Source organism: Cherax quadricarinatus, chromosome 44 (genome assembly GCF_038502225.1).
Source record: "Cherax quadricarinatus isolate ZL_2023a chromosome 44, ASM3850222v1, whole genome shotgun sequence".
Lineage (NCBI taxonomy): Eukaryota > Metazoa > Arthropoda > Malacostraca > Decapoda > Parastacidae > Cherax > Cherax quadricarinatus.
Window position 1 is genome coordinate 18,167,459 of NC_091335.1, and position 12,116 is coordinate 18,179,574.

Here is a 12,116-nt window from a genome sequence, read left to right on the forward strand (position 1 = left end):
ATACCTTCAGTCCTTATGGAGGGGGATTCCCCTTCCAAACGACCTCAACTTTCTCTCCCCTCATCGCTTTCTTCAATACCCCAAAAGTGTCTTCAATAATGGTATGTAATGTTCATTTATCATTAAAATTAGTGTTTTATTTTTATTTCTCATTGTTTTCTGCATGTAAAACTATAGCTATTCTTTAAAAAATGAATTCTTTGTGAATATTTTTGGGTGTCTGGAATGGATTAATTGGATTTACATTATTTCTTATGGGAAATATTACTTTGGTTTTCGTACGTTTCGTACGATTAAGTACAAAATCCAGGGTTCCACTGTATAATCAAAGGTTGGCTAACCGCAGCCTGAAGTCATTCATATTAGAAGTGTCTCGTGCTGCCGGTGCTTCATAACAAGAATGTGCAAGGAACATAAAACTATCTCCAATGTCTTCTCCAAACACTTTGTGTGCTTCAAGCGTGGAAAGCAGTGTAAGCATTATATGATTAATAGAAATGCCTAATCCTGTGCACTGTTGTGTTGGCAAGCCTGATTACAGTACAAGGAATACACACCCATTACCACACTGGCCATTTCATGGAAACAAGCTGACATGCAAATACTGCAGCAGGAAAAGGAATGTTGTCAGAACAAACACTGCTAAATGTGGTAGGTGTATCAATGCATGAATAGCAGCAGGAATTACTTCATCGACTGCCACACCAATCCAAATGGATAAATTTCTTTTAACTTCACAGACATCACCCAACAAAGCAGGGTGACCTAATAATCACAATAATAATAATTATAATACCGTGAAATTTGTTGGTTATTCATTGCCTATGTTTATATGGTGTTTGCACGAAGTATAACTAAAATGTTATTTATTTATTTTGGGTAAAACGCAATATCAAAGACTGTAAAAAGTTCCTGTTGTTTATTTTTTATTGTAAATTTAAAATAAAATATATTTGTGTATTATTTAACCTTTTAAATTATTAATTTTACAGAAATGTTACCACCACTGCTGGGCAGGACACACTTTAGTAGCCCTTTACTTTTTGGATTTTGTGGACAAGTTATTGAAAAAAGTAATTAATTAGTCCTTAAAAAATGTTGCAGTACAATAAAACTTTATAAAATCAAAATTTCAACATCTTACCAATTCTGATGATTGCCTGATATTAAGATGCAATGTAGTTGCAATATAGGTATAATTTCTGCTGAAATGAACCCAAATCAGGTTCAAAGGTACTATAATACTAGAGATTAATGTTTCCAATTGCATGTTCATGCAATATTAGGAATAAACCCTAGTAGCCAAAATCAAAATTTTACAATATCTAAAGTATAAAATATTTAAAACAAGGGAAGTGAAAAACATTTTCTATTTATTTTCTTTAATAGTTCCTGTGGAAAAAAAAAAAGTGTTTAGTTTACATTATATTACATTTCTTGAGCATTACCAATAAAAAATTACTTCCCAAGTTAAATCTTACTACAGGTTGACCATCACTAATCCGGTATCATCACGACCTGTAGGGTGACACATTACAGTGGTTAGAATTTACTTAACCCAAAGGCGATATTTACACATCGGCGATTTCACCCACTTTACTCCCTATTTTTAGCCCATTCCATTGTTCCAGTCTACCAAACTCATAGCTATTCTGCCAACTGAGTATGTACAAGAAACCACCTATTTACCTATTTCAACTCAATAAAGTGGTCAGAAATCATTAAGTTGGCCAATTTCACACAAATTTCAAGAGATGCCAATTTCAAAATAGGAGCCAGAATAAATAATCAATTTTCCTCATTGAAATTAATTGAAATGCCATTAATCTGTTCCAGTCCCCAAAAAACAACCTCAGGGGCAGGAGAAAATACTTCAATGTAATGCTAATATCAACTCTAAGGCTTATTTATCTATCAGAATTGACCTAATATGACACAATAAACACTATAAACAACATAGAAACATGACATATACTCTAGAATGAATAAAATAAACCATAATATGGCCAGTGTCCAGGACTAATCCAAGCATATAAAATTATTACTGCTCCTTCCTATAATGTGTTCTTTGGTCCTGGGTAAGAGAAAATGGAGTTTTTGAGAGGCTAACTGCACTAGATCACTAGTGCAGTGATATATGAATATCTCAGAAGTTGACTTACTTCATGAAGTCCACCATTTATTATTGAAGTAAATACAATAATATTGACAGGAATCATAAAAAAATGAGTGTTCTACAATTGGCTTGTGGAATATTGGAAATATTCCAAATATTTTGGGATCTGTGCAGGAGTAAAGGGCAAGATATTTTGCAAATGTCAAAAACTTAGCAACTTTATTTTTTGTAGAATAATTAAAGATAATTACACGATTACCTCCAGTGAGAACATTGCACTAGCATTGTTTTATTAGTACTAAGTCCCAAAACCACCCCTAGTTGTGCCATTTAGGCCGGTGTTCTTGCCAAATGTCATTTTCAGTAAATATTTTTTTTTTCGCTTGTAACTCGAATTTTGTCTCGCAACTCAAAGCAAAAAATTGACTGAGCGACAGCTTGTAACTCAGAAAACTTGTAAGTTGGGGCACTCGAAAGTCAAGGTACCACTGTAACTGTATAAATAACGTCAACCCATTCATGGCTGCACATAAGACCGGCCAGTTGGACACGTATTGGACGGTGACATTTGTTTACCCTTGAACATCAGCAAAAGTCGAGCATTTCCGCTACTATGAGCTCAATTTCAAGGTACGTATGTACTTTCCATCGAGAAACCAATCAAAATCATATCTATTTCTGCATTTCTTCCATTTTATCAAACGAGACCAAAAAAAGCGAGAATACAACCATAAAAAACCACATGAAAATACACTGCAAAGTCACTGTTTTACATCAAAAACATGGTTGCTGTTTTTTCTCATCATGCACTGTGTGCCGCATGATTTTTTTGTATAGTGCACACTTACCATGCAGACCTATTCTCTCACATGTAGGCCCAAATCTACCAGTCACAGTTTATCTGAGTGAGCTGAGCTCATAGCAACTGACAATGGCTTCAAAGCCACCTTATCTTTTATGGACAATGTATGGTGTATGTGCTTTACACAACGAGAAGCATTTCTTTTTATTCATTGGAACCATGGCTAGGGCTAAAGTGAGCAGGTTATAACAATAAATGGAGAAAAAGATATTGGAATGACTTATGCACTAAATAGTGCCACCAAACAGGAGCGGCAGGTTGGTGTGTTGACCCCTGAAATTTGAAATTATGCTAGGCGAAATTAGTGCCAGATTACTGATGGAACCGGATTAGTGATGGCTGACCTGTACTACATACAAATACGTACTGTACACTATCTCTTATCTACAGCTTCCATGAAAATCACAAAACCACCCCTAGTTGTGCCATTTAGGCCGGTGTTCTTGCCAAATGTCATTTTCAGTAAATATTTTTTTTTTCGCTTGTAACTCGAATTTTGTCTCGCAACTCAAAGCAAAAAAATGACTGAGCGACAGCTTGTAACTCAGAAAACTTGTAAGTTGGGGCACTCGAAAGTCAAAGTACCACTGTAACTGTATAAATAACGTCAACCCATTCATGGCTGCACATAAGACCGGCCAGTTGGACACGTATTGGACGGTGACATTTGTTTACCCTTGAACATCAGCAAAAGTCGAGCATTTCCGCTACTATGAGCTCAATTTCAAGGTACGTATGTACTTTCCGTCGAGAAACCAATCAAAATCATATCTATTTCTGCATTTCTTCCATTTTATCAAATGAGACCAAAAAAAGCGAGAATACAACCATAAAAAACCACATGAAAATACACTGCAAAGTCACTGTTTTACATCAAAAACATGGTTGCTGTTTTTTCTCATCATGCACTGCGTGCCGCAGGATTTTTTTTGTATAGTGCACACTTACCATGCAGACCTATTCTCTCAAAAGTAGGCCCAAATCTACCAGTCACAGTTTATCTGAGTGAGCTGAGCTCATAGCAACTGACAATGGCTTCAAAGCCACCTTATCTTTTATGGACAATGTATGGTGTATGTGCTTTACACAACGAGAAGCATTTCTTTTTATTCATTGGAACCATGGCTAGGGCTAAAGTGAGCAGGTTATAACAATAAATGGAGAAAAAGATATTGGAATGACTTATGCACTAAATAGTGCCACCAAACAGGAGCGGCAGGTTGGTGTGTTGACCCCTGAAATTTGAAATTATGCTAGGCGAAATTAGTGCCAGATTACTGATGGAACCGGATTAGTGATGGCTGACCTGTACTACATACAAATACGTACTGTACACTATCTCTTATCTACAGCTTCCATGAAAATCACAAAAAAGTATGAGTGGGCTCACAATTGGGATGACAAAAATACAAAATAATTATAGTGATTGTTAATCACAGTAACAATATTTGTAGGTATAAAAAATTATGTCACTGCTATGGAAATAGTATCATTTGGTAATCGTATCCATTTTGCATAAACAATAGTAGAGAGAGCTCTTGTTAGATACTTTCACCAATATGTTTACATTTGTGACTTACACCTACTGGGCCAAACATGTACGTGTACTCACTTGGGAAGAATACCATCCTTCTTCGCTAGGCGAGCTAGACAATCATCAGACTCACCCTATTTAATAAAATTTTGGAATGTGAGTACTCTATAGAAATGTTTACAGTTTTAAGAATAGCTTATCAGATTAGTAAAACTGGATATAAAAGTTAGCTTAATTTAAAGAAATAGCCAGATTGCTTAAAATCTTATGTCAAGATTCAGAACCCTAAAAATATTCAGTATAAAGGAATCTATCACCATCACCCAGGCACTTAAGTATGGGTTGATAAGACCTACACAGTTGCTGTAACATTAGAATAAGCCTAAGCCCCCCCCTTTTTTTTTTTCAACAAGTCGGCCATCTCCCACAGAGGCAGGGTGACCCAAAAAAGAAAGAAAATCCTCAAAAAGAAAATACTTTCATCATCATTCAACACTTTCACCTCACTCGCACATAATCACTGTTTTTGCAGAGATGCTCAGAACACAACAGTTTAGAAGCATATACGTATAAAGATACACAACATATCCCTCCAAACTGCTAATATCCCGAACCCCCTCCTTTAGAGTGCAGGCATTGTAAGCCCCTGTATAGGATGTGAAATATTATCTATTACTCTGTTAATTCTGGGGACTGGTGTCTCCACAACCTTGTCTCCTAAATTTAGAAAGAAACTTTCAAGGACTAATAACAACAAACATCTTATGCTGCCCATGTCAAAAGCATTAACAAAGAAAGATGAAATAATGAAGGAAACTTCTATTGTGTATAAGCATTCACATGCATGTTGTGCATACTGAATTTTAGCAATGTATCGCTGCAAATGGGATTCATGCTGATACTGTGGAAAATGGCTAATTTGAACCTTATCCACAATGAATTATCCTTATCCTTCAATGAATTTCTGACCAATTCACCTTATCTCAATGTTCAGTAAGCAAACTTATAATCAATAATAGTGGATACATTTAAAAAACCACCTTTGATGAAAAATGGTACATATTTAGTAATACCAACAAGTTGATGAGTAAGATGCATGTGTAACAGTTGGGTATCTTATTGTCTGAAACATTTCACCTACACAGTAGGTTTCTTCATTCAAATACTGGAGGCAGTAATGGCAAGGTAAAAATGATGTTGTCAGTAAATCAACCTCAGAAATACTTTTTGAGGTGGTCAGTCCCTAAGCATGGAGAATAATTCAATTCCGTAATCTGGAACAATGTGAAGTTGAAGCATGAGAATGGAAGGTCTTGAAGATGTTGTAGGAGGAGAGGTCCACTAGTAAAAGCAAAGCGGCAAGAATTGAGGAGCATTACAGTAAGCCTACCGGCCCATGCTAAGCAAATTCCTCTTGAATCAACCATTCTCACTCATAACTAGTGGCTAAACAGTGAAGTTGCAGATGTCCCCTGTACCAAGATAACATTATGTTGCTGTGTCAGACATGAATGATGAAAAGTGGTATATAATACAGCCAAGTTGATGAGTAAGAAATGGGCAACAGTTGGTATTATATACCATTTTTCATCATACACATCTGGCACAGAAACACAACGGTATCTTGGTACAGAGGACAACATCTACAACTTCAATGTTTAACTACTAGTTATGAGTGAAGAGGGTTGATTCAAGAGGGACCTGCTTACTATAGACCAATAAGCTTGTTGTAATACTCCTCAATTCTTGCCTTTTGGCTTCTACAAGTGTACCCCTCCTCTTGCAACGTCTTTGAAACCTTCCATGATTCGTCCTCGATAGTATAAGACCTGATCCTCATGTCTCAGCTTCACACTGTTCCAGACTATGGAGCTGAACTCTTATCCAGGCTGAGGGACTGACCACCTCAAGAACTATTTCTAACCAAGGCTGATGGACTGATTACATCTTTACCTTGCCATTACTCCTGCTGCCTCCAGTTTATTCTATGTATCTGAATGAAAAAGCCTACCATGTAGGTGAAATGTTTCAGTCAACAATAAAGATAGCCATGGGGAAGTGGAATAAGAATCTTTCCTCCGTAAGCCTTGCGTGTTGTAAAAGTCAACTAAAATGCCGGGAACAATGGGCTAGTAACCCCTTTTCCTGTAAAGATTACTAAAAAGAATAAGAAGAAGAAAATTGTCAAAGTGGGAAGTCTGAATGTGCGTGGATGTTGTGCAAATGATAAGAAAGAGATGATTGTGGATGTTATGAATAAGAAGAAACTGGATGTCCTGGCTTTAAGTGAAACAAAGCTGAAGGGGGTGGGAGAGTTTCAATGGAGAGGAATAAATGGGATTAGGTCAGGGGTTTCAAATAGAGTTAGAGCTAAAGAAGGAGTAGCAATAATGTTGAAGGATAAGCTATGGCAGGAAAAGATGGACTACAAATGTATAAATTCAAGGATTATGTAGAGTAAAATAAAGATTGGATGTGAAAAGTGGGTTATAGTAAGCATGTATGCACCTGGAGAAGAGAAAAGTGTAGAGGAGAGAGAGAGATTCTGGGAAATGTTGAGTGAATGCGTGGGGAGTTTTGAATCAAGTGTGAGAGTAATGGTGGTTGGGGATTTCAATGCTAAAGTGGGTAAAAATGTTATGGAGGGAGTAGTAGGTAAATTTGGGGTGCCAGGGGTAAATGTAAATGGGGAGCCTTTAATTGAGCTATGTGTAGAAAGAAATTTGGTAATAAGTAATACATATTTTATGAAAAAGAGGATAAATAAATATACAAGGTATGATGTAGCACGTAATGGAAGTAGTTTGTTAGATTATGTATTGGTGGATAAAAGGTAAGAGTAAGAGGTAGATGGGAAAAGAGGAAGGCGGCAACAACAAGTAAGAGGGAGGTGAAAGTGTACAAACTAAGGGAGGAGGAAGTTCGGGAGAGATACAAGCGACTATTGGCAGAAAGGTAGGCTAGTGCAAAGATGAGTAGTGGGGGGGTTGAAGAGGGTTGGAATAGTTTTAAAAATGCAGTATTAGAATGTGGGGCAGAAGTTTGTGGTTATAGGAGGGTGGGGGCAGGAGGAAAGAGGAGTGATTGGTGGAATGATGAAGTAAAGGGTGTGATAAAAGAGAAAAAGGTAGCTTATGAGAGTTTTTACAAAGCAGAAGTGTTACAAGAAGAGCAGAGTATATGGACAGTAAAAGAAAGGTGAAGAGAGTGGTGAGAGAGTGCAAAAGGAGAGCAGATGATAGAGTGGGAGAGGCACTGTCAAGAAATTTTAATGAAAATAAGAAAAAATTTTGGAGTGAGTTAAACAAGTTAAGAAAGCCTAGGGAAAGTATGGATTTGTCAATTAAAAACAGAGTAGGGAAGTTAGTAGATGGGGAGAGGGAGGTATTAGGTAGATGGCGAGAATATTTTGAGGAACTTTTAAATGTTGAGGAAGAAAGGGAGGCGGTAATTTCATGCACTGGCCAGAGAGGTATACCATCTTTTAGGAGTGAAGAAGAGCAGAATGTAAGTGTGGGGGAGGTACGTGAGGCATTACGTAGAATGAAAGGGGGTAAAGCAGCTGGAACTGTTGGGATCATGACAGAAATGTTAAAAGCAGGGGGGGATATAGTGTTGGAGTGGCTGGTACTTTTATTTAATAAATGTATGAAAGAGGGGAAGGTACCTAGGGATTGGCGGAGAGCATGTATAGTCCCTTTATATAAAGGGAAAGGGGACAAAAGAGAATGTAAAAATTATAGAGGAATAAGTTTACTGAGTATACCAGGAAAATTATACGGTAGGGTTATAATTGAAAAAATTAGAGGTAAGACAGAATGTAGGATTGCGGATGAGCAGGGAGGCTTCAGAGTGGGTAGGGGATGTGTAGATCAAGTGTTTACATTGAAGCATATATGTGAACAGTATTTAGATAAAGGTAGGGAAGTTTTTATTGCATTTATGGATTTAGAAAAGGCATATGATAGAGTGGATAGAGGAGCAATGTGGCAGATGTTGCAAGTATATGGAATAGGTGGTAAGTTACTAAATGCTGTAAAGAGCTTTTATGAGGATAGTGAGGCTCAGGTTAGGGTGTGTAGAAGAGAGGGAGAATACTTCCCGGTAAAAGTAGGTCTTAGACAGGGATGTGTAATGTCACCATGGTTGTTTAACATATTTATAGATGGAGTTGTAAAAGAAGTAAATGCTAGGGTGTTCGGGAGAGGGGTGGGATTAAATTATGAGGAATCAAATTCAAAATGGGAATTGACACAGTTACTTTTTGCTGATGATACTGTGCTTATGGGAGATTCTAAAGAAAAATTACAAAGGCTAGTGGATGAGTTTGAGAATGTGTGTAAAGGTAGAAAGTTGAAAGTGAACATAGAAAAGAGTAAGGTGATGAGGGTATCAAATGATTTAGATAAAGAAAAATTGGATATCAAATTGGGGAGGAGGAGTATGGAAGAAGTGAATGTTTTCAGATACTTGGGAATTGATGTGTCGGCGGATGGATTTATGAAGGATGAGGTTAATCATAGAATTGATGAGGGAAAAAAGGTGAGTGGTGCGTTGAGGTATATGTGGAGTCAAAAAACGTTATCTATGGAGGCAAAGAAGGGAATGTATGAAAGTATAGTAGTACCAACACTCTTATATGGATGTGAAGCTTGGGTGGTAAATGCAGCAGCGAGGAGACGGTTGGAGGCAGTGGAGATGTCCTGTCTAAGGGCAATGTGTGGTGTAAATATTATGCAGAAAATTCGGAGTGTGGAAATTAGGAGAAGGTGTGAAGTTAATAAAAGCATTAGTCAGAGGGCAGAAGAGGGGTTGTTGAGGTGGTTTGGTCATTTAGAGAGAATGGATCGAAGTAGAATGACATGGAAAGCATATAAATCTATAGGGGAAGGAAGGAGGGGTAGGGGTCATCCTCGAAAGGGTTGGAAAGAGGGGGTAAAGGAGGTTTTGTGGGCGAGGGGCTTGGATTTCCAGCAAGCATGCATGAGCGTGTTAGATAGGAGTGAATGGAGACGAATGATACTTGGGACCTGACGATCTGTTGGAGTGTGAGCAGGGTAATATTTAGTGAAGAGATTCAGGGAAACCGGTTATTTTCATATAGTCGGACTTGAGTCCTGGAAATGGGAAGTACAATGCCTGCACTTTAAAGTGTTGAATGATGATGAATGTATTTTCTTTCTTTTTTGGGTCACCCTGCCTCGGTGGGAGACGGCCGACTTGTGGGGGGGGGGGGGGGGACTGATGTATGTGTCTTATGGGTCTTTCTTTGCTAATAAACTGGCTTACTTGTGGTAATGGACCATGATATTGAGTACAATGTTGTTTCCTTGGATTTCAGTAATATTTCTGATAAAAACATGCTTCGTATTAGTTAGCCCATTTTTACTGCAACAAACCAATTTTACTTAAGTCCATTTTCAGGAGTGTAACCTGTGTGTTATGAGAAGCTGTACATAAATGGCATATAATACTGAGAAGATGAAGAATCAGACATGTGAAACATCTGGGTATCTCTGTTTGTAGACATTTCACCAGTAGCTTTGTCAACTGATAAAGCCACTGGATGGCAAAACATCTACAAATAAAGATACCCAGATATGACATGTGTCTAATTCTTTGTTGAGAAGGCTTACTGTACTAGTTTTAAATCTAATATATGTATGTTAAAGTAACATTTTATAATATCCTTTTGTCTGATAAACAGGTATCTCTCCTTAGGGCTTTATGCGATAGATGGCTTCCTGGCCAATGGCGCACAAGGCAAAGTCGCATATAGCCAACCCATTTTTACATGTACAGTGGTCAAATATGAAGTGGTGCTATACCCGAGTGATTGCATAAGAGTGAAAATGCACAGCTACCACCATCTCCAATTGCATAGAATGAATTTTTACCCCAAATAGTAAATTCCTGGTAGAGATAGGGTCACTGCATACAAGCAAAATTACACATAGCAAAAATGCACAAAGCAAGAATAAAACTTGTATACTGCAACTAACTGTACTACAACTAACCTAAAATAATAATAGAAAAAATATGAATAATACTGTCTGTAAAAGGGGGTCATGAAGATCAGAATGCACCTACTCATTACATAAAAGTTCTTTATTGACAAATTTACCCATAGCAAGCTTCTTGTAGAATGCATTCTTTGCAAATGTGGAGGGAGTACAGTACTTTAGAAAACAAACAAAACTTATATTAAATTACTGTGCAATACTGCACAGTAATTTAATGTGTAACAAAATAAAATTCCACAAACCATTTTTCTGATCTCTCCACAAATTGCATAGGTTTTGTACTGGCCAGTCATACGGCCAGTGCTCTCATCAACCTGAAAACAAAGAAAACTAAATTAAAAAAGTCAAGACATTCGATGTATTAAATACATAAAACTGTTTAGTTTTTAAAGCCTTAGAATATGACAGATTAATCTTTTCTGAACTGAAAGATGTCACCCAAGAATAGATGAAAATTTTGCCATTTTATAGCTTTTCCAAACACGTATTTCAGAACACCAGTACATAGGCAGATCTGATGATTCATGGAATGCCTGTGTTCAACACCAAAATTCACACAACCATCTAAACAACTACAAAAATGCAAGATTTATTGCCAGAGAAGACAACACTCGATACCGAAGAATTCTGGAATCATCACTTACAGATAACCCTTGGTTATCGACCATTCTGGATATCAGCCAATTTGGTTTCTGCCCACTTTTTTTGGGCTGAAATTCTATCCCGGTTATTGGCTGTATTGGACGCGTCCACCCGCCACTCTGCTGCGTTCATGAGTTAGTCTGGCTGTGTCTCTGGGTGAGTGAGGAAGCCTCTGCGCATTCATCCAAACATTTCGCTATAATCCATTGTTTTTTGTGGTTACTGATCGAGTGCAACTGTGAAATAAGCAACCATAGGCCCAAAGAAAGTTCCTAGTAAAGTTCCTTTGGTAAAGAAAGTGAGAAACACGATAGAATTCAAGGAACGCAGGTATAGAGGCAAGGAGTGTAGCAGGCATGCAGTGTGTGTAGCAGAAAGGCAGGGAGTGTATTATTATAATCAAAAAGAAGTGCTAAACCACAAGGGCTAGGCAGGGAGTGTAGCAGGCATGCAGGGAGTGTAGCAGGAAGGCAGGGAGTGCAGCAGGAAGGCAGGGAGTGGACAGTTTTTTTTTGCGAGACAGGGGTGCAGTGACTCTCAAGCTGGTCCTAGTGGCAGTAAAAGACAAAGTAGGGAAGTAACCCCTCCTTGCCTTCTTCCATATGCCAACAAGAGTCTTCAATACAGGTATGCAATGTTCATTTATTAGTAAAATTAGTGCTTTATATTTCTTTCTCATTGTTCTGTGTATGTAAAACTATAGTTATCTTTAAAAAATGTTTGGAACAGATTAATTGTATTTACATTAATTCTTATGGGAAATATTTCGATTTTCAGCCATTTCGGTTTTAGGCCGACCTTCTGGAACAGATTACGACCAATAACCGAGGGTTCACTGTATCTGTATATCCAACAACTTCAACCAAAACAACAGCTTCTATAACATAGCTGAATCCCTTGCCAAGAAACTTCTTCATCGCTATCCCACATAAGAACATA

At 37.6% G+C, this 12,116-nt stretch overlaps 1 protein-coding gene across 2 annotated transcripts in view; it reads right to left on the bottom strand.

Annotated features, from left to right (window-relative positions):
* Positions 1-1,365: 1,365 nt before the first annotated feature.
* RpS21 (ribosomal protein S21) overlaps positions 1,366-12,116 on the bottom strand; it is a 38,459-nt gene continuing 27,708 nt past the window's right edge. For both annotated transcript variants that reach the window (XM_053789076.1, XM_070094155.1), the window contains exons 3-5: positions 10,778-10,849; positions 4,591-4,646; positions 1,366-1,392 (exon numbers count right to left, since the gene is read on the bottom strand). In XM_053789076.1, coding sequence (XP_053645051.1) covers positions 1,383-1,392; positions 4,591-4,646; positions 10,778-10,849 — 138 coding nt within the window. In that variant the 3' untranslated portion in view covers positions 1,366-1,382. The remainder of the gene's footprint in view (positions 1,393-4,590; positions 4,647-10,777; positions 10,850-12,116) is intronic.